Genomic DNA, 22,305 nt, shown 5'->3' on the forward strand with positions numbered 1-22,305 from the left:
GGATTGCAGCCCCACCTTCCAGGGGGTTCTGGAAGGTCCCTGAGGATTGGGAGAAGTTTTGAAGGGTAGTTGAGAGTCTTTACCAGGTGAAAAGTTGGGGAATGGATAGGGTTAGGTCAAAGTCCCCCAAGACCCACAGGTGTAGCTGATACTGGCAATGTCTTTATTGTCTTTGGGAGGCCGGGAAGGGTGGATGCAGAGGGGCAAAGGGGTAGGAGTTGGTGGGAGCTGTATGGCCACTGCCTCAGGTGGTGTGCATCAAGGTGCCTCAACCTGCGAGTGCCCGTTGGCATCACCAGTACAGTTGTTGGAGGCCGACGGTGCCAATTCTTTCTTGGAAGACTCGAGGCAGGCACTGGCCACATGCCTCATGTGCTTGAGGCTGGGGCGTTCCATCTTGTGCTCCAGAAGCATGTGGTTCTGCGGCGGAAGCCCCACGCAGGCCCTGGAGGATGGAGGGGCTTCAGCAGGGCCTCCGATCCTTAGGACCCTGTGAGCAGCCCGGCCCCGAATGAACATAGGACCAAGGTCCCCCCCGCCCCCCATGGCCTCCCCCAGGTGGGGCACACCTGAAGATGTTCTCGATGCAGCTGCGCTGTCGGAAGAGTGAGTTGACCACAGGGCTGCCTGGTGGAGCCAGTGGTGCCTTGAAGAGGAAGCCAAGCAGGGACAGCACCGGGTGGAAGCCCTGCGGTTCCAGGTCTGAGTCGGTACAGAAGCTCACGCGCTGGCACAGTTCTGTCAGCAGCACCAGATCCAGCATGATGGGCGCGGCCAGAAGCGAGTCCTGTGGGGCCAGGTGGTCAAGTGGTGGGTGGGTGTAGGCTGGTGGTGGGGGGGGGGGGTCCTCACACCCGTCCCCACGCATTCCACACCTCGCACGTGTTGTGCAGCACCAGCGTGTTGGTGCCGCCCAGCATCAGCTCCGACGTGTACTCGTCCATTGCGCGTTTGCTGTCGCCCACATATGGCACATATTTGATAACCACCTGGGGGGCGGAACTGGGTCACATGGATTGCCCTCCTCCACCAGGGGCCCCCCTCCCCACCGCCTGCACCCCACACACGCAGTGGTCAGGCTCCTCGCCGGGTGCATAGAGCACTGGGTTGCTCTGCACCATGTCGTCTACCACACTGCTCTTGGACACCTCCTTGGAGCGGAACTGCGGCGGCGCTGACAGGTTCTGCCCATCATTGTTGCCCAGGTGGTTGTAGCTCACGATGGACATGGGCTGCAAGAACAAAGGACCATGAGGATGCTGCAGACCCCACACTGGAAGAGCAATTCAGGATCCTGAAGCTCAGGATTAGACCCCACCCCCTGAACCAGGTACCCCCCAGGCCTACCCACCTTGAGGCCGGAGCTGATAAGGAAGTCAACCAGCACAGACTTGACCTTGGTCTGGCCTGACTTGAAGTCATCTCCGCCCACAAACACACGGCGCTGCCAGGCGAGCTCAAGTGCGCCGGGCACCAGAGTGTTCTGTGGGGACCCGTTGAGGAAGGCACAGCCCTCCAAGATGCTGGCCACAGCGAAGAGTGTGGAGGGTGACACCTCCAGACCTAGCTGTGGGCACAGGAAGACAGACAGTCAGAGGAGGGATCCTTGGGGCTGGCCCTGACCATGCTCCACTCTGGGTGCACCCACCTGAATGGTACGAAGCAGGTTTTCTGCGGTGTCATTGAGGCCTGGGACCAGTTCGCAGAAGCGCTCCGTGTTTGCTGTCCACAGCACAATGACTTTGTCCAGCCCCGCGCTGGACCGGAAGTCGCGGATGTCCCTTCGGATCTGCTCCAGCTAGGGAGCGGGGGAAGATAGTACAGATCCCCGGTGGAGGCCTGGGCTACTAACCTCCCCAAGTGCAAAGAGAGCCGGGACCCTCGGGATGGGGGCAGGGGGACAAAAGGAGGACAACGTAGGGTGAATGGGAAACAGGTGGCAGGGCGAGGGGCAAATGGTAGTGGGAGCAAGTGCTGCACCTGCTGCGCGCGCGTGCCAGGGATGAGGTTGTCCGCACGCGCGCTCTGGTTAGCTGCGATGAACTCTGGGATGTAGACGGAGGGCCTTGGGCGCAGGGTCTCCATGTGCGGCCACAGCTGTTCCTGCAGCCCCCAATCTAGCACCTTCGCGCGCCGCATGGCCTCGGCCAGATTCAGCGAAGATATGTCCCAGCCTGGGGGCGACCCTCAGGCTCATCCAGGTCCTACAGCTGGGCCCCTCTAGGCCCCGCCTCCCACCCCAAGCCCGGCCCAGGGCCCCGCCCACCATCGAACACGAGGTCGTCCGGCGACACCATAGGCAGCAGCGCGTGGAAGGGCACGAACACCTCTTTGCCGTCGGCGTCTAGGCCCAGGCTAACGGTGCCTGCCTGCGTCAGCGAGCCGTAGTAGTTGGCCTCCTGGGGGCAGCGGTGGAGGGTTGGGGGTGGGAACACAGTGGTAGGCGTGGTGCGAGCAAGCTAGGGCGGAAGCTACCCGCCCTCTGGAGGTACCTTTCCAGGGCCAGCCACCACCTTAGGCTCCGCTCCTTGGAGTCCCGCCCCCGTGGAAGCCCCTCCCCGTGGACCCATCCTCTCAGAGCCAATCTCCTGCTTGGACTCCAGCGGAGACCTAGCTCCCGCAGCACCCAATTCGACCCCCACCTTACGACCCGTGCGGGTGGGCCAGGACAGGCGCAGCCGATTGGCCAGCACGGCAGCGGTGAGCGTGGAGCCGTTGTTGCCGCCCCAGCCGACCAGCATGACCCCGAGCCGGGGCACCTGCCGGGCGGTCCGGAAGGTGAAGCGCGTGGCTGAGGGGTGTACCTGAGGGCGGGCAGTGCAGTGAGCCCAGAGCCGCAGACGTTGGGCCATCCCACCCCTCCTGGCTCTCTGGGTCCCCTAGCCCCCGGCTCCCCTGTCCCCAGCCCACCTTGAGGACGCCATCCTCGCGGCTGACGCTTGTCGTCCGGTACTCGTACTGAGCCTCGATGGCCTCAGGGCTGTAGACCACGTCGGGGCTCTCGACCACAAAACTGTCCATCGCAGCGAGCTGGGGGTAGGGGGTTGGCAGGAAGTCAGCGGGAACACGAGAACAAGCCGAGCGGACTTTTATTTTCATATTATTGATTTGAGAGAGAGAGGAAGGGAGCGAGAGAAACATCGATTTGTTGTTCCACTTACGCATTCACTGATTGGTTCTTGTGTGGGCCCTGGCAGGGACCCGCAACCTTGGCGTGTGGGTACCACGCTCTAACTGGACCCGTACCCCACCAGGGGCCCCACTCACCAGCGCAGTCTGCTGATTCCCTGGACCCGCACCCCATCTAGAGCCCCACTCACCGGCGCAGAGTCGGTTCAGACAGGCGGTGCGCTCAGGGCGCTCGAACTCTAAAGAAAAGAGCCGAGGCCCCGCCCTCACCCCGCCTCTCGCTCCTCCCGCGCTGGGGAGGGGGTGGGGGAGAGCCGGCAGTGGCCTTGGACTCGGGTTCGAGGCCCTACAGCGCACGGCCCAGGAGGCTATCATTCGTCCGCCCCGCCAGGCGCTGGCGGGCATTAACGTGGGCTATAGACCCCGGCCCCAGCACGGGGTGCGTGGATTCACTTCTCACCACAGCCTGTTAGGGAGCCCAGCCTCTTAGCTCCATTTCACAAAAGAGGACATTAAGGCTGCAGGTGAGCACCAGGCCCCAGTTACAAGACAGAGTTGCTGGGCCTATGAGGGTGGGTGTCCCTGGGTCCGAGATACTACTGGGAAAACTGAGGCAGAAGACTGAGCTAGGACTGTACCTCAAAGCCAGACACTCTTCCAGCCCAGGCTGCCTCCCTTTCCTTCCTCAGTAATAGCCAAGCACCAGGACCTCTGACAGGGCTCACGGGGGTGGGGATGGGGGTCCTGGGACACCACGGTTCTGGTTCCCCAGCTGTAGCAGGACTTGGCAGGGCCAGGCTGGGGAGGGTGGCTGTTGGGTGGGTATGGGAGAAAAGGGATGGGAAGGACCCAGCCAGCCAGCTGGGGAGGAGCTAGGCTTGCACACCACTGCATCCTGCTAGCACCGTGTGATAAGGGAGCGTGGGAACCTGGTGGGCAGGCGGGGGTTGCTCCCCCAGGAACTTTCCAAAACAAGCAGCCTCCTCTGGCTGAAAAGTTTCCACCACTGGAGTTGGCCCAAAAGGTGAATAGCTGGGAACATTCGCAGGAAACATGGTCAGGGCCTGATCTTGTGGGGATGGGGGGGGGGGGGGGGTAGGGCTCTAAGACTGGCCCCAGGCTTTGCTCTCAAAGGGCCCTCCGTGCGGGGAAGTTGGTAATGGACTACAGCAGCAGTCGCCAACCGGTGGTCTGCGGACCACTGGTGATCCGTGAGGTCCAAAAGGTTGGTGACCGCTGGACTAGAGCATCCCCAGCTGGAGGGAACTCGGAGGGAGGGCTGGTCAGGGCAGGCTGCCTGTAGGAGGTGGCTGCTAGGAGGGGTCTTCAGATCTGAAGACATCTCTTATCAAGAGATGTGAAGAGCTGCCCAGACAAAAACCTGGGGGAGTGCATTCAGGAGCAGATGAAAAGGCGGCTGGGGAGGGGAAGGAAGGTGGTGTGGGGAACCAAGGCAGACTCAGGGCTGGGGACAGAGAATATGGTGTGTTTGGGTTTTGTCCCGGATCCTAGGCAAAGCTTGAGTTTGATCAGTGGCTAGTGATTTCCTCAATCATACATACCTATGTAATGCAGCATCCATACCCCCCCCCCCCCCGCCCAAACAACAGAGTCTGGGTGAAAACATGAGGTGCTGGGGAGGTGGCACCCAAAGCAGGCAGGGAAGCCCTGTGCTAGTCTCCATACCTTGCCCTTTGCATCTCCTCCCTTTGGCTATTGGAAGTGGTTTTCTGAACACTGTGAGCCATTCTAGAAAATTGCCAAACCTACGAGGGGTTGTCTGAAACCCCAATTTACAGCCAGTTGTTCAGAAGTATGGGTGGCCGGGGACTTGTGGCTGGTGTCTGAAGTGGGGTGGGGGGCAGTCTTGTGGGACTGAGCAGCTTAAGCTGTGGGTGTGATGCCAGCCCCAGAAATTAACTACTGGACATCCAGTTGGAGTCAGAGGATCAGAGGGAGCTCGCACCTCCAGGCCAGATACGTCATGGGACTGTGCAGAGAGAGGAGAAATGCCCCAAGATGCAGCCCTGGGGAAGCCTAGCCAGTAGGAAGCTGGTGGGGCAGAGCAGGCCCAGGCAGGCTCCATGGAGGGGCAGTGCTGGGGTTAGCTGGAAACAGCTGGGACTATTCCTCCCTAATAAGACGACTGCAAGGATTGCTGGGTATGCATCACCAGGTGAGTGCTGCCTGGAGGCAAGGTGGTGAGCAACTGGGGACCAGACCAGACCACTGTCTACACCAGAGACCAGTACCTGAGGGCGCGGACAGAGCTATCTTGATTACTGCTGAGTGCCGGTGCCTAGGGGAGCCTGGTGCACAGGAGGGGCTGTGGGATCTGGGTGCTGGTGGGAGGACAATCAGGAATGTTATTCAGTAAGTGGCAGGAGGGGGTAGGGAGCATCAAGCCCTTCAGCCATGATATAGTCTGAAGGAGGGGGGAAGACACTTTTGGGACCCGGCGGGTGGGAGGGACTGGACTCATGGTGTCCTTAGTTAGGAAGGATGGTCAGGGAACCAACTGCCTGTGGCTGCAGCACACTAAAGAGGTGATGGCCAGGGTGGCACCAGGCAATGTGGGGTGCTATGGGCAAGGCTGGCAGAGGGGGTTGGTGGGTGGGCAGGTGTGACAGGACAGGACCAGAGGCAGGTGTCAGCCTGGGCCTTGGGGTGTGGAGACAGGGACAGCAATGTTATCCCCTGGAAGAATGTGGCAGCCAGGCCAGTGGGGAGAGGGTATACTCTGCCCTGCCAGGCCCACCTGACCTCGCCTTCCACACCCCTCGGATTCCTGAGCCTCCTCAGAACTCAGGCCAAGGTCGCTGGCCAGGGAGCCACCAGGGAGGCTGAGGCCTACATCCCTGACCCCTGGACATTAATCCTGGTCTTACTCTTTATCTGTTTTTCTCTCCCAAAATAAACGCCCCCTCCAACCCCCACTGTGTCCTTGGAGTCCAGGACCTCTGTCTTTGGCTCACCTGGAAAATGGGTCAAGGATGGCATCCCACTGTTGTCCTGGGCCTGTGGGGCTCCAATGGACCTCAGCATCGCTGTCCTCACTGGCGGCACAGGGGGTACCCCCGAGTGCCAGCCTAGGAGGAACTAACAATAGTTACTCACCACTGTTTTCATCCATCACAAGTTGTTTCCCCAAATGCTCCACTTACCCCATATGGTGCTGCTGGAGCCTGGGGGACCCCCTGCTTGACTTGGCCCAACCCAGCCAGACTGCAGTTGCAGGGAGGGCAATGCCCGACTCAGACACTTGCTGTGGCTGCCCAGGGCCCCTGCCTTCCCAGCTCTCCTGCTTCTTACCTGTGACCAGGCGGTCTTAGCCTCCTGCCCTGGCACCTGGAGGGCCCACTGCCTCAGGCCAGGCTCGCCTGCTGGCAGCGGCTCAGGCAGGCTGTCTAGAATGCCTTCTCTACCCCATCACCATCGCCTGATCCCAGCCCAGCTCCACACAGGATCAGGGCCACCTGGCTATGACAGACACACCAACACACCTATGCAGCCTGGGCTGCTAGACTCAGTTCAGTGAAATTTATTGTAGGTTGAAAAATCAGCATTCACCTGTTTAGTGTACAAAAAGGACACTAGATCTTTAAGAAAATATTAGGAAACTGAAGACGTGGGTGCTTTTCAATTGTAACATTTTGGCAAAAGTGAAAAGTTCTTGTAAACACCAACTCCATGGCTCAAATAGTTTTCCTCCACAGTACAATATTAAAAAGAAATAACAGTATCAATAAGTTAAGACCATATTTAATCAGCTAGAACTTTTGTCCATCAACCCCCAAAGCACAAAACTTTTCTTAGCTTCATAATTCCTTAAAAGGAAGAAAAACAACAACAAAAAGAAAAGTCAATGGAGAGTCCTTTGACCAGGTTCCCAGGGCAGAGGGCTGGGCCTCCTCAAACATCCCTTGTCACCAGGCTGCCTGTCCACACACACAGCTGTCTGCACAACCTGGGGTCCAGGGTCTGCTCAGCTCTTCGCCCACTATGTCCCAAATGAAAAATAACATAACAGCTAGTAAAACATGAAGGGTGAGCTTCCTTGGTGCTGACACCCAGGGGCCCGTGGAAGAGACTGTGTGGTGGGCACAGTGCAGGTGTTCACCAGGGACCTGTTCTTTGGGAAACATCAGGAGACACCCCACAGCTTATACACAGCTATGCTTGTGAGCACTGCCGCTTTCCCTGTGGGGGTGTGGGTCACAGCCATGTGCCACCCCACTGAAGGTGGCTCTGAATCTTATGTACAAACCTCAGACCCCACCACACCCTGGTGCCCGGGGCTACATGCGCACACGCGCGCACAGCTCCCCGATGCTCTGGAGGACACTATACTAGGCACAGTGACTAAGCAGCAACTGGGGTATCCATACAGCCTGTGCTCACTCTCGGAGGCCCCCTGACCTCACCAACCCCCAGCCCCTCCCTGAGTGCATACCCCATGGTGGCTCTGCTAAGACCACCCCAGGACCCACAAGGGGACTGAGGAATGGAGTGAGGTCTCAACAGTACAACATAAAAAGCAGCAGCAAAGGGGAAACTGAGAACATGGAATAAAGTCCAGCACTGTTGCTGCATGATGAGCTTGTAGCACAGAGAACCCTAGTGCCCCAACAGCTGAGGGCCTGAAATAGAGGACAGGACAGGGGCTCCAGCAGCTGCTCTGGGGACCAGCTGGAGATCTCAAAATAGACCTGGGGGTTGACCTGCCCTGCACACCCCCTTAGAGAGAGCCCACCCTTGCTTGGGCCTGGAGAGCCTGGCAGGCACTCAGCCAGAGCCCAGCATGGGAGAGGTGACCAAGACCGATCCCCTGCCCAACTTTCCAATGGCATCTGTAATACTGCAGAAAGGACACAGGGCAGCGTCTAGACTCTGGGCGTCCAAGGAGGGGAGGCACAGGTTTAGAAAAAAGATGCTTTCTCTTTCATACAAAAATAGACTCAAGTCTCATGAGCAGTAGCTAAAAGTGGCTGTCTTTGTATAAAACTAGAAAAGGCAGGCAGGCAGGCCAGCCAAGTCTTCTGGTGAGAGGAAGCTGAAGCCCCTTTGGGCTGTAGTCAGCGAAGAGGTGGGCTTCCGGAGGAGCTTGTCCTGGATGGGGGTTGCTCTGGAGGTATGGGGCTCAGGGATCGGGACACCCCACCTGGATCTGTGCCCTGTGGATGCCAGATCTGCAGGGCCTCCCCTGAAAGCCGGCGTTGCTGGCTCAGATAAACGTGTCTTCCTCGTGTTTATTTTGTTAAATAAAAATTTTCCCCTTTTTTTAGCTCTCCCCACCCCCAAAGCCCCAGCTCCCTTGCCATCCAGAAGGGTCAATCCAGGGAGGGCAAACTCCTGCCCTATGGCTGGGGCTAGGGCCAAGGCTGCAGCTGCCGTTGGTCATACTCCGCAATGAGCCTCTTGATGTGGGCCAGCTTGCTGTGCAGGTACTCACAACGGTGCTTCTCCTGGCTGTAGTTGGTATTGGTCTGCAAAAGAGCAGCAGGGTGAGCCAATCCTGCAGCCACTGGCATTCTGAAGCATGGCTGCAATGGGAGCTGTCCTGTGTGAAGATGCTAGTCTACCTGTCACCTCAGGCTGCCACTGCTCCTGCTTACAGGCCAGTGCCCACTGGACAATGACAGGGACCCCTGCTCCACCTGGGGCCAGAGCCCTCGGCTGGCTTCCCTCCCCGGCCCCAGGCCCTACCCTGGGAAATGGGATCGTGGCCAGGATGCGGGTAAGAGGCAAGATCAGCAGAAACCTGGCTGCGCTAGGGCCTGGCTGGCAAGGAACCAGCTGGCATGCAGAGCACACACATGGTGATCCCAGAGCTAGTGGCCTTCAGGAATAAAAGCTGGTATCACCCTGGCCAGGCATGGGCAAGGAGCTACCTCACATATCTCCAGGAATCCCAAGGAGAGGGCCCTGAGCCCAATTAGCAGCTGAAGCTGGGAACTTTGCCTCCTCTCCTTGCCTTTAGGGGCTGCTTCACCAAGCAGTGGGAGAGCGGGAGGGCGCTGCAGTACACGGAGAGAGGCTGCTCCCCACTCCCCACCCCCACGATGGGGTGGACATTTACCTTTTTGATTTTGCGATATTCCTGTAAAATCTGCCCACGAGTAGTCTACAGGAAAACAAAAGAAAGAAAACAATGACCTCACCTGCAGGAAGCTCCAAGTGAGGGGGGTGAGGTGCCTCCCTGATAACCCATGACCTGCATGTCACCACTGGCCTGGGGACAATAGCCTCCAGGTGGCCCTGAGGAGAGCTGACCTAAGTACAGAGGAAGGAGAGGCTGGGGGAAGGAAGCTGGACCAGGGGGCAAGGTGCAGGGGCCCAGCCTCAGGGACAAGGCAGCAAGTGGGAGGGGGCAAAGAGCAGGACGATACCCTCCTTCCCTTGCACCTCAGCTGGCCTGTCCACTGTTCAAGGCTAAGCACAGAGGCCCCTGACCACCTGGGGATGCAGGGAGATGCTGGGGCATGTCCACATAGGAGCAAGAAGGAAGGAGGATTGCTATATCCTGAGGCCTCATCTGTCCCAGACCCTCAGGGTCCCCATCGCTCTTCCAATCAAGAGCCACCTCCTCCGGAAACCAAAGAGGACTGGCCAGTGGAGACAGACTCTGACCCCCCCAATTAATTAGGGTTGGCCCTGTAGTCAGGTGACAAGCTCTAAAAGGTGGCTCAAAAGGGAGGCTGGTGTTCTAGGGCTGGAGACCAAGACCCGCCCACTGCAGGGAGCTCCCACATGGGGCTAAGGGAGACCATGTGCCCTGCCATAAGTACAGGTGAAAGACCACAGGCACACTCCATCCCCTCCCACTTCCCACTGTGGCTCTGACGGTGCAGATGGGCCATGTGGTGCAGTGTAGCCTGGCCTTTCTCCTCCTGGCCAGGGTGTCCCAAATTGTGGGTAGTGGGCTGCAGAGAGGATCCCAGACACTCTCACAGGCAGGACACAGGTGCTGCAACCCAATGCTCCCTGGCCTTCCTGGCTGCTCTAAGTAGCATCCCTGCCTCCAGGGCTCATGTTCCACCTGCAGAGTTGATGCCAATGTCCCCCCTGCAGGGGAGGCCAACTAGGCTGAGAGCCTTCTGGTTCCCATGGCAGAGCCCAGACCCAGGCCTGAACCAACTGACCAGCAAGGGACGGCCACCTGTCAGTCCATGAGGGGTCAAAATGCTGGCTCAGCCCCTCCCCACCAAGGAGGGCAGCAGATAGGTTTGGGGGCCGTGGGCTTAGCTGGACTGAGAGAAACAGACCCATCTCCCCAGGATAGGGTGCCAGCAGGGAGCTCTACCTCGTACTCCTCGGAGCCCTGGGAGAGCTGCCGGAGCTGGGCATCCAGCTGCGTGAACCGCCGTGTGATCTGCTCAATGCGGGCGTGCAGGTCTCGGTACTCACTGTACTCGGCGTTGAAGTCATTCTTGTAGCTCTGGCGCTGCTCTGAGGAGGAGATAGTGGCATATTTTCTGGAAAAGGAAGAGAACGGTGGGGCTCAGGGGCTGCTGTAGAGAGGCTGGAGTGCCTGTGGCTGCATAGCCAGCCACACCCAGGAAGAGCCTCACTCAAGCAGGAGCCTGGCCTAGAACAAGCCGAGGGGATGGAACTGGCACCCAGGGACTTGGACTTAGTCCTGCCACTGCTGAGCTGCAGTGCAGGGTGAGGAGGGGAAGGCAGGGGTGAAACTCCTGGGAGAAGAGCGGCAGCCGAAAGGAAGTACTCACAGCAAGTAGTCTGGTGTCTCTGAAGTTGACGTGGGGACGCTTGAGCTGTTGCAGGTCCCATTTAAACCTACAAAGAGCAAACAAGATCTGCAAAAGGTTCAGGCTTCGTTGCCTGAAGGACATGGAAGGGACGGCAGAGAGGCAGTGAGAGACTGCAGGACCCTGCTGGACCCAGAACCTCTGCCCTTCCATTATGTGGGCATGTGTGTTCTCAACCACAGCTGTGTAAGTGCAGAGCAACCAAGTCCCTGGGGTGTTTAGTCTCCAGCCATAAAGGAGAAAGACAGATGGCCCCCGGGGAAACCACGAACCTGCCTGCACATCTCTCTGCTGACAGGTCTGAGCTCCACACGATGCTCCCATTCTTCCTACCAGACGATGGACTTTGGGACCCGAAGGGCAGCCCCAGTACAGGGCTGGGCTGGAGTCACGAAGGGGAACACCCAGGTTGTCCTCGTGGTGGGGATTGAGGACAAGGGAACAAGGCCTGCCTGGACCATAGTCAACTGAAACTACAATCTAGTGTATCTACTCCCCCGTTTTTTTGAGATGAAGAGGTTTTATCACTTTGCGAGAGGAAAGCAGTTTGCCAAGCCCTCTCTTGGTTTCACACTTAGATGGTAGGCATCTGGGCACGAGGCCACCCTGCAGTACACCCCCACCTGCACCTGAGAATGTTATTTTTAACTAGAGGCCCAGTGCATGAATTTGTGCGTGGGTGGGGTCCAGCTGGCCTGCCTCGATCAGGGCCTATCAAGCCATCCCCTGGTCGAACTCCCGACTGAGGGGACAATTTGCGTATTAGCCTTTTATTATATAGGATGAGGCTATGCTCTCCCTAGACCGAAGCCTGATGAACATATATTGAGGGTTTAGTCCACGTTCCCAAGACCCATGTCCAGCATAAGGCAGGCCTCTAGGGATGTTCTGCATTGAAGCTTGAACACCTTTGGGATCCTGCCTGTGGCTCTAACTCCTGCTGAAGTACTAGGCCTCCCTTGTAACAGATGAGGTGATTCCTGCCATGGAGCCTGAGTTTCACTGGCAACAACCCCCACAGCTGCTCCTCTACCCTCACCCCCATCTGTCCCCTTTCTTGACCCCCATCACTCCGTAGCTTCTCCTGTGCCTCCCAGGGACAGGGTCAAGGGGCTATGTCCATGAGTTCACACTGCAGACCCTAGAAAAAGGGCTTCCACCCTGCCCACAGGAGTCAGCAGGCCTGAGCTAAGCCCAAGCCACCCACCCAGCACACTGGCTGGCCCAGAAAGCCACCCTGAAGCCACAGGAGTGGTCCATGGCCTGATGCTCAGTTTGGGGGTGGGCACAGGTCCCAGGAGTGGCCTTAGCACAGGGTGATGATGAGGGTGGCCAGAGAGTAGCTCTGGGACGAATGGGGGCCATAGGCTAGGGCTGGGTGAACAGAGCCACTTGCCTGACAGGTGGAGGCAGTCGCACCTATCAGGTCAGAGGTAATCATTAGGTGGGGCTGGGACAACGGGGCCAGACTAGGGGTCAGTGCCATGCATAAGAGTGGGTTAAATCAATGCAGGAAGCTTCCTCAGGTGCTGGCCTGGATTCTTTCCAGAGTTTGGGGAGGGGCCTGGTGCCAGAGAACAATGCCACTGTTAAGGGAAGTATGTTTGCCTGCACATGCACAGCACATCCCGCACCCAGAGCGACACAGGGTGAAGAGGGCTCTGAGCCCGTCCATTATTGTTATCACTTGAATCACCTGCAAGATGCAGGTCAAGATGATCATCAATGCCAGGCACAGCTTCTGGTGCTCAGCCACCCCTTTCCTCTTCCTGGGGGCATCTACTCCCTGGTTTGCCTGATTCTAAACCTGACTTTCTTCCTCAGCCTGGGGACTGGGTACGAGCTGCCTGGCCAACTCACAACAGGCAAGATCTGAGCCCCATGTGTGTGTGGGGCCAGCCTGGGCTGCAACTTTCTGGCCCCATTCTTCCTCCTTCCCAGGGCCCTGCCAGAGGCACAAGGGTCTTGCTTCTACCATCTGGGAGGACGTGCTATTGGGCCAGGCTGCTGAGGGCCTGTCTCCCTGGCCAAGATGGGATCAGAAGGGCACTCAGGAGATCAGGCCACTTTCTCTCAGTCTGTCTACCCAGATGGTGGGAAGCCCAGTGGCACAGCAGGGCCAAGAGGAACCCAGAGGTCTGACCCTGTGTCTGCTAAGACTTGCCCCCCAGCTACAGGGAGGGACTGTAGCAGAATTTCTGGAGGGCAGTCAAATAACTCTTTTAAAAACCTGAAGGAAAAAACGGCTTTGCTACCCCAGGAATGCCCCTATTGGGACCCTGCCTGGGGAAATGATCCCAGAGCCAGGGCAGGTGGCAAGCCTGGGACTGTCTGTGTGTGTGTGGGGACGGGGGGGCATGCTATGATTGTTTTGCTTCATACTGATCAAGTTCACAGCCACACAGGGTGCTCAGCTCAGGTGCCTGGGGCTGTGAACTCAGGGTGGCCCAGGCTCTGCTGCCAGTCCACATGCCTCCCCAGTGTCCCTGGGCCCCACAGAGGTTTTCCTGCTCAGCATACAGCCCAGACAGGCCTGTACCCTCCCTCATCCTGCTGCTGAGACCCCAGATTTCTCAACATCCAGCTGGCTGTGTGACCTGGCTCTTGTTGCCCACTGTTCTGTGAACCTCCCAAACCCTCTCTCCACAGGATTGCAGGCTACACGAGGCCCACAGCAGCCCAGGTACTGCCCTGCTCCTGCCAGGCCATCCCCATGGCTTTCCCTCAACGCAGAAGGCCCCTAACCTGCCCTGACCCCTCTCAGTGTCTGTGCCTGGAACTTGTTCCTGTCCCCATGCATTGCTCCTACTGTGAGCCTCAGCTTGGCTGGATCTGTGTCTCTAGCCCCCGTGCTGGCCTGGAACATAAAGGATTGCAGAAGGCTCTGGGGCCAAGACCTCCGGGTCATTCAGTGATGCCCAGTGTGAGAACACAGGGTACAAAGGGGCTGCATTTGCAGAGTGAGCCAACATGGGGTGCACGGGGCATTGTGGCCCCCTTGGCATTATGTGGAGCTGGTGCTCAGGCTCCTGGCAGTAACCTCCTGCAGAGTCCCTGCCCCAGGTCTGCTTTTCAGCACCTACCCAGGTTGACTGGCGGGGCTCCAAGGGAGCCGGACACAAGTTCTGGCGGCCTGGCTCGATGCCTGTCCCCAGCTGCCCTATCCTTGTCCTTGTGCTTCTTGGACTTCTTCTTGGACTTGCCGCGAGATGAGCCACCGTGGGGCCTGCTGGGCTGGGCACAGTCCTTCAGCAGGGGAAGGCTAAGGCAGGAAGTGGGGGCTGGGGTGGCCATTTCCCCGTGATCACAGTCCCGGCCACTGTGGCCCAGGTCATTGCTGACATCAGCCAGAGGGTCGTGTGCCCTCGGAGGATCCAGCCGTGGGGGTAGGTGGGCATCTGTGCCCGCCAGTGGGCCAAGGGTGGGCAGTAGGGCCTCCCGACCATGGGGCACATTCAGCTTCCCATTGGCGGCGGGCTGAGCTCTCTGGGTGAAGTGCGATATCCTTGGTTTCTTGTTAGCCAGGGGGTCAATGAAATCAGGAGGCTGAGGACGTTTCTGGGAAGAGAGGGAGATCATTTTAGAGGGGAGCCTGTGTCTGGAGCGGCTGGCATCCCTCAGGCTTGGCAGCAACAGGCCAACCTGAGCTAAGCGAGCAGCAGTGCCCACCTGCAAGGCCTACTCCAGCCACACAGGGGCGCCCAGAGACCAGTCAGGCCTTGGTGCCCACCCCAAGGACACACGCAGAGGAAGGAAGGGCAGCTAGGTCACCAGAGTACTGGCCCAACCACCTCCAGAGACTGGACTAAAATGTCTCTGTGTTCAGCCTCTTCCCCAGATGACAGGAATGGTGACAAGCCAAATCTGAGGGACACAGGGCAGCCCCACTGGTTGAGACCCATCACCCCAAACCCCTGACTACTTCGATCTCACGGCAGCCCATTGACACATGGTCCAGGTCTCATCCCCATTTCACAGATGATTAGACTGAGGTATGTGAGGCAAGGCCAGAGCACAGAAGGGGAGCCAGCACTGGACCAGGTGGCCCTGACCCAGGGAAACAGCTAAAGAGAGACTGCAGATGGCAGGCCTAGGGCAGGGGGTAGTCGTGAGTGAAACGAGGCCTCACAGCTGGGGTGCGCGTGGACCTGGCTTTTCCATGTGTGTTGAGTGCTCCAGGAGGAGGAGGAGATGAGGGAGAGAGGGAAGAGGAGGCGGGTGAAGAGGAGAGAGAGGAGGAGGGAAGGAGAGGGGCCCGAATGTGGGACTCACAAGTCAGAGCACAAAGGTGGGTGGGGATAATTTTTACCAAAAAGCTCAAGCCATGATGAAAGGGGTATAGCCAAAGAACCCCAGTCAGAGCCAGGCCCTGCTCACAGGGCCCCCACTGGGTGCCATTCCATCCTGCAGCCAGCACACAGGATTTTACTCATGACAGGCCTGAGAGGCAACAGAACACGAGGCTCAGGGCAGTCCAGTGCTTGTCCTCCCTTGGCCACACTACTGGACGATGTCCAAGGAAAGCACACCCAGGTCCCAGGCCCAGGCCTCCCGCCTGGGGAAGCCAGACAGCTGCTCATTCGTTGAAGAAAACGTCCCAGCCTTGAGCCAAGAGCTCAACAGGCTCCCCGAACACCAAGACTGGGTCAGGCCCACGGGCTCTGGCTGAGACCCACGCTCCCTCCTCCTCCACAGGCACCAGCATCTCCATGCTGTCATACCCACGCCCACTGCTCCTACCTGGGGGGGTGAGACTGAGCTCCCGTGCTCTCTCGGAGGGCTGGCGGCAGCAGGGTCTCCAGGGAGGCCACCTGCACTCTGTGGCTGGCACAGCTTTCTGCGAAGGAGAATCAGGGAGGGTGGTGGCTTGCAGCAGTACCCACGGGGCACACCCAGGCCCACCTGTCTCTGCACTGACACCACACTTCCACCTTTGCCGAGTGATATGGGGAAGGGCTGCTGCCCTGAACCAGAGGAGGGTGAGCATAACAGGTATGTCAGGCCTGGTGGGCAGAGCTGCCGGAGTACATCCCATCCTCGTTTTATCCATAGCTGCCCATCGGTTGTGGCCTCACTGCCCAGAGGACTGCCCCACTGGGTGTCCTGTGCCCAGAGAAGGATCAACTGATCACCCACTCATCTAGACTCCTGTTATCGTATAAAACTGACCAAACACTCCAGGTCTGTACTGTTTACCCATGGAAGCTGGGATACTGGGGTGCTGGCCACTCAACTGTTTACCCTAATGATGCTCACTGCAGAACTTTAGAGAATACAGAAGAGAACTGCGACGCCCTGGTCTGTGACAGGAAGGCCTCCTGGATTCAGCACCTGGGAGCACAGGCCACAGCACCTCCTTATGGATGACAGGGGTGGCTACTGGCCAACCTGGACCTGAGCAAAACAATGCAGCCAGGGATAAAAGAAGAGACAGACACCCCAAAGCCTGATGGTGACCCTGGTGCTGTGTTTGGTGCTGAGGGCCCTTCTCCAGCCCTGCAGGGAGACTGAGGTCCAGGGGTCCAAGGACCATGTCTGTGCTGCTCCAACCAGTTACAAGCAAGCCTGACTCCCTGACCAATGGCCACACTCCAAACCACTGCTGCTACCTGCCTGAGGCCCAAAATGCAAGGAGAGCCACAGGAAAGGTGCCCAAAACATGCAGGTGCTCACTAGGCAACATGATCCCTGTGGTTAAGGAGGGGCAGGCTTGCTGTCCAGCCACAGGGAAGCCACCAGAGCTCAGGTTAAAGATCGAAAACCAAGGACAGGCATTTCTTGCACTCTCTTTCAAGTTCCCCACTAAAAAGTCATGAATAGGAAAGGGAACAAGAGAATAACAATATTAACACTAAAGCAGAAATATAGGATCCAAGAAAACCAAGTCCCAGGCCACAGAATCCTGAGACCGAGGGGTTGTAGCCTCAGGGACCTCAGAGGAGGAGCTCCCACCCGGCTATTTCTGCACAGGCCCGCTCTGGGACCTGGTCTGCTGCAGAGCCCACAGCATGTCCAGGAGAGAAGGAGCTGGGGCCTTCTCCGGGCGCTGGGAGGCTCTTGGGCCACACCTGGACGACAGGAGGGACAGACATGTGGCCCTGGGAGAGGAGGAAACAGAAGCCTCCAGAGGAGTCAGAGCCACCCAGAGGAAAGTCCCGAGGAGTGTGGGGCTTTTAGGCAACAAATGTCAGGCTCCAAAATAGACAGAAAAATTCATTCGAAAGGAAGGACTGTTACGGGATGAAAACTTGAACTCAACAACAAAAACACCAGACTTGGCAGCAGGAGCTGCATTGAAATTGTCCATAATGACTATGGCTGGCTACAAGCAAGATGGGAAGGTGAAAGTGTAGACTTAGAAAGAAAGTCAAGGCTAGGGATATAGATATAAAAGTTATGTAGAGGTGATTATTAAAAACATAAAAATAAATGAGATAATCAAAGAAGAGGTGGAGAACACCTATTTTAAAAAAGGACAGGGGAAGAGATTTCAGAAAAGAAGACTAAGAATGGATCAGAGCCTGGGGCGGGCTAGAAGAGGCCAATGCGGGGCGGGGCAGGGGGACATATGTAATACTTTCAACAAGAAAGATTTAATTTAAAAAAAAACAAAATACCAGAATTAGCATCTTCAGAAAGACAAAGGACTTGTATCGACATCTCTCCAAAGAAGATATACAAATGGCCAATAGGCACATGAGAAGGTGCTCAACACCGTTCTTCATCAGGAAAATGCAAATCAAAGTCACATGAGATACAGCTTCACAACCACTAGGATAGTTAGACTAAAACAACAACATTGGAAAGTAAGTGCTGGTGAGGATGTAGAAAACTGGAACTCTGTACACTGCTGGTGGGAATGTAAAATGGTGCAGTCACTGAGAAAGAGTATAGTGGTTTTTCAAAAAGTTAATCACAGAATTACCATGTGGCTCAGCACTTCCACTCCTTGGTATATGTTTAAAGAGAACTGAAAATCCATGTCTACGCAAATCCTTGGACACAAATGTTCATGGCAGCACAATTACACCAAGAGGTGGAAAAAACCCAGGTGTCCATTGAAAGATGAATAAATAAACAAAACGTGTCTAACAGAGTATTGTTTGGCCATAAAAAGGAACGAAGCACTGACATATGCTACAACCTGGATGAACCTTAAAAGCATTGAGTAAAGAAGCCAGACACAAAAGGCCACATGGTGTATGATCCCATTTATATGAAATGTCCAGAACAAACGAATCCATAGAAAGAGAAAACGAATTGCCAGGTGTTAGGGGAGGGCAATGAGGGAGTGACTACTAATGAGGAGTCTCCTTTGGGGTGATAGAAATGTTCTGGAATTAGAGATCATGGCTGCACAACATTGCGAATGCACTAAATACCAGTAAGTTGTACACTTTTTTGTTGTTAATCCTCACCCGAGGATATTTTCCATTGATTTTTAGAGAGAATGGAAGGGAGAAACATCGATGTGAGAGAGACATATCAGTTGGTTGCCTTTGCACACACCCTGATCAGGGCCAGAGATTGAGCCTGCAATCAAGGTACATGCCCTTGACCGGGATCAAACCGGGACCGATCAGTCCCCAGGCTGACGCTCTTTCCACTGAGCCAAACCAGCTAGGGCAGGTTGTATTCTTTAAAAGGGTGACTTGTGTTAAGTGAACTGTATCTCAATAAAGTTATTATTTTTTAAAAATATCCTTAAGAGTAAATAAAAAATGGCATCACTCCCATGGATAAGAACATGATACACCCGGCTGGTGTGGCTCAGTTGGTTGAGCATTGTCCCATGCACCAGGAGGTTGCCTGTTCAATTCCCGGTCAGGGCACGTGCCCAAGTTGTGGGCTCAAATCCCATTAGAGGGCGTGCAAGAGGCAGCCAATCGGTGTTTCTCTCTCTCTCTCTTCCCTCTTTTTTCCTTTCTCTGAAATCAATAAAAACATATTTATTTTAAAAAATAAATAAAAGAACATGATGCTACAAAAAGAGAATAAGAAGGACTCTTGGGAACTAGAAATGATGGCCAAAAGGACAGGTTGGGAGAAGCCAAAGAAACCTCCTAAAAGAAAAAAAAAAAGGGAAAAGATAATAGGGAAGATAATGGGAAGAGTCTAGGAGCACCGTGCCCCAGGGGCAGAATTAGAGGAAGCAGGAAGAAGAATAGTGAGACCTTTTCCCAACCACACACGAACAGGAAGGACAAGGTAAGTTTTCAGACCCTGGGGAGCCACGCTGCCCCCCTGCCCCAGATCACCTGCAAGGCTGTCCATGTGGATGTGTGCACAGGGCTGGGTGGGGAACCTCTGAGTGCTGTTTCCTACTGACCATACACACACACGTGCACACACACTTGTATGGAAACATGCACATGGGCTACTAACTCTCAGCCATGCCCCTTCCTGGAAATTCAGTGAGGACAAGGCCCTGGGGTCTGGGAACTTAGGCATCTGGTGAGAGGCTCTAAAAGAAGGACGGACAGAAGCCTCGCTGTGCCCCTCAAGTGCCCCTTGCCACCTCAAAGTACCTGGGTAGGCGTAATCAGCCATTTCAACACTGGACCTTTATTACCAAAAATTATGTGATGAATGAAAACACCTGCAGGAGGGGACAGTGCCAACCTAACACGTTTAGCTGGGGCAACAGATCGCCAGAGAGGCAACATGGGGGAGGGAGTTTCTTCTACAGAGACTGTCTCCTTTCAGCTCCCCAGCACCCAGAAACCTTGGACAGCCAGAGCAGGGACCTCGGGCCTGGTGGCTCGGGGATGAGTGCCCTGCAGGGCTCAGGAGGAACTTGGGGTTCACCTAGAGTGGCCCCAACTCAGCTTTGTTTTCCAGATGCAGTTACTACTGCTTTAAAGAGCTGAACTTAAAAGAGAGAAAACAAAAACAAAAAACCTCCATAAAGAGCTCCAGGTCCCTGAGGAATCACTTAAGCACTAATTAGTGCTCGTCCAGCATCAGTAGAAAAGGAATCAATCACTGGCTAACCAGGCCGCTAACCCACTCCTCCCAGAGCCCCTAGGTCATTCCTGACCTCTGGTCCCTAACCCTAGAGCAGGGGTCCTTAAACTTTTTAAACAGGGGGCCAGTTCACTGTCCCTCAGACCGTTGGAGGGCCCGACTATAGTTAAAAAAAAAAACTATGAACAAATTCCTATGCACATTGTACATATCTTATTTTGAAGTAAAAAAACAAAACGGGAACAAATACAATATTTGTATTTGCATGTGGCCCGCGGGCCACAGTTTGAGGACCCCTGCCCTAGAGGGTGCACTCAACCTGCTTAGTCACATCTGCGGGGCTTTGTTTCGTCTGCTTCACATTCTTAAATTGTTCTAAGAAGAAGGCACAGCCTCCTAAGCAGAAGCCCTTGGAGAACGATGCTCTCCAGCCCACACAGCAGGGGCTGGCCTTTCCCCCAGCAGGAGGCCAAGGTGGGCTGTCCAGACCTGGAGAAGATGCCAGAGTTCCCACGGGCCTTTCTACCCAGCTCTCAGCGCTGAAGCCTTTGGAACTAGACAAGGCCAACCCAGCACCCTGAGATCTACCCCAGGCCCAGAAGAGGTGGCCTTACCTGACAAGCATGCGCTTTAGCAGCTGCTGGTCCCCTTCTGAGTAGCCAGGCCAGTCCTTTTGCACATCCTTGTACACACAGTCCTTCAGTGTGCAAGTACCATCCTTGGTATTCACATTGGCCACCTGCAACACAGAGCCAGCGTCACTTTGTGGGAAGCCAGAGGGAAGGGAGCATGGAGGCAGACACAGTCCTGGAAGGGAAGAGGACAGCACCCCACCCCCAGCTCCTCTGCACTAAGTCCAGATGCATACTTCTTACAGCTGCTAGGGGCCAGACTGGCTCTAAAAAGGGGGGGCTACCATTTATAAACCCCATCACCAGCCTCTCTCTGCTATGGATTGAATGTGTGTGTTCCCAAAATTCATGTTATGGTATGTGATAGTATTTGGAGGCGAGGCCTTTGGGAGGTGTTTAGATCATGACAGCGGAGCCCTCATGATTGGGTTTAGTCTCCTTATAAAAGAGGTTCCTTTGTCCCTTCTGCCATGTAAAGACAGTGCGAAGATGCATCACCACAGGGTCCTTCAAAGCTACCTAATCTGCCAGCGCCTTGATCTTGCAAGTCCAGTCTCCAGAACTGTGAGAAGTAAATGTCTGTTGTTTGAGCCGCCCAGTCCATGGGACTGCAATAGCAGCCTGATGAAGACACCCCTCTAGGATTTGCAGCTCCTGAGGCAGAGTAGCAGAGGCTGGGGTGCCGGGCAACAGGCGCCTCTAGGGGCCAGATTGAGCCCACCTCCCATGCACCAGCCAGCTCTGCTCCCATTGGTTAATGAAAGCTGAGTTGGTTTCTAAGATGGTTTCTGAAGATGGGTTTGTGCATCTGCCTTAAAGGTGCTTGAAGTTTTGAAGGGCGCCCTGGTCTCCTACACATGCATGTGTAGCTGTGTGTTGCTTTCTCCCTATTACTGGGTTCTAAGAGGACTTCATGTCATAGTGATTTCCACAAGGAGCATTTTTTTTAAGACCATCATCTGGTGCCAACACTAAGATTACTCAGATGTTGAAATTATCTGGTAAGGATTTTTTTTTAATCCTCACTAGAGGATATATTTTATTATTTGGAGAGAAGGGAGGGAGGGACAGGGAGAAACACTGATTGTGTCATGTACATACCCCAACCAGGGATCGAACCTGCAACCCAAGTATATGCCCTGATCGGGAACTGAACCTGCAGCCTTTCGATGTATGGGACAACGCTCCAACCAACCAAACTACACCAGCCAGGGCCACAAGGCGTACTTTTAACAGTTGAGTAATATTCCACCGAATGGCCATGCATGATTTACGCAAACATCTCTCCTTTGTTGGATGCGGATGTGTTTCCCGTTTCTCTGTAGCATAAACAGACATCACTGTGTGCAGGCGTTTCCATGCAGGCAACGGTTCTTTCTTTCGCCAACTTCACAGAAGCGGGATTAATGGGTCAAAGGCTCTGAACGCCTTTTATGGCTTTTAATATATATTGCTCAAATACTCTCTAGACCAGTGATGGCGAACCTATGACATGCGTGTTAGAGGTGACACGCGAACTCATTTTTTTGGTTGATTTTTCTTTGTTAAATGGCAGTTAAACATATAAAAAAAATATCAGAAATATGTCTTTGTTTTACTATGGTTGCAAATATCAAAAAATTTCTATATGTGACACAGCACCAGAGTTAAGTTAGGGTTTTTCAAAATGCTGACATGCCGAGCTCAAAAGGTTCGCCATCACTGCCCTAGAAGCATGTCCAACCTGTCAACACTCCCACCCATGAGGACAAGCCTATGGGTTTCTCTGAAGCCCAGCCAGCCCTGGAGACAGATGCCTTAAATGTTTC

At 55.4% G+C, this 22,305-nt stretch overlaps 2 protein-coding genes across 7 annotated transcripts in view; both read right to left on the reverse strand.

The window, feature by feature from the left end:
• Positions 1–140: 140 nt before the first annotated feature.
• ISYNA1 (inositol-3-phosphate synthase 1) lies at positions 141–6,258 on the reverse strand. Of its 4 annotated transcripts, none has more exons than XM_070416438.1 (11): positions 6,105–6,258; positions 2,911–3,030; positions 2,643–2,804; positions 2,267–2,399; positions 1,981–2,174; positions 1,649–1,798; positions 1,352–1,567; positions 1,068–1,232; positions 876–989; positions 570–787; positions 141–445 (listed from the first exon to the last, which is right to left on the reverse strand). In XM_070416438.1, the coding sequence occupies exons 2-11, from the start codon at positions 3,019–3,021 to the stop codon at positions 259–261; spliced, it is 1,650 nt and encodes a 549-aa protein (XP_070272539.1). In that variant the 5' UTR covers positions 3,022–3,030; positions 6,105–6,258; the 3' UTR covers positions 141–258. The 4 variants fall into 4 exon arrangements, with proteins under 4 accessions (XP_070272539.1, XP_070272538.1, XP_070272540.1 ...); XM_070416437.1 differs by lacking the exon at positions 6,105–6,258 and adding an exon at positions 3,321–3,329; XM_070416439.1 differs by lacking the exon at positions 6,105–6,258 and adding an exon at positions 3,268–3,310.
• A 397-nt stretch (positions 6,259–6,655) lies between these two features.
• The window catches only part of ELL (elongation factor for RNA polymerase II), a 65,227-nt gene continuing 49,577 nt past the window's right edge, over positions 6,656–22,305 (reverse strand). The window contains exons 6-12 of one of the 3 annotated variants that reach the window (XM_070416450.1): positions 20,480–20,604; positions 15,639–15,735; positions 13,982–14,456; positions 10,860–10,926; positions 10,537–10,604; positions 9,209–9,253; positions 6,656–8,615 (exon numbers count right to left, since the gene is read on the reverse strand). In XM_070416450.1, the coding sequence (XP_070272551.1) occupies positions 8,578–8,615; positions 9,209–9,253; positions 10,537–10,604; positions 10,860–10,926; positions 13,982–14,456; positions 15,639–15,735; positions 20,480–20,604 (915 nt within the window). In that variant the 3' untranslated portion in view covers positions 6,656–8,577. Of the gene's footprint in view, positions 8,616–9,208; positions 9,254–10,432; positions 10,605–10,859; positions 10,927–13,981; positions 14,457–15,638; positions 15,736–20,479; positions 20,605–22,305 lie in introns of all 3 variants that reach the window. The other 2 variants (XM_070416448.1, XM_070416449.1) reach the window with 2 other exon arrangements.

This window comes from Myotis yumanensis, unplaced genomic scaffold (genome assembly GCF_028538775.1).
Source record: "Myotis yumanensis isolate MYYU_CA2020_CCGP unplaced genomic scaffold, mMyoYum1.0.hap1 SCAF_5, whole genome shotgun sequence".
NCBI classification, from domain to species: Eukaryota; Metazoa; Chordata; class Mammalia; order Chiroptera; family Vespertilionidae; genus Myotis; species Myotis yumanensis.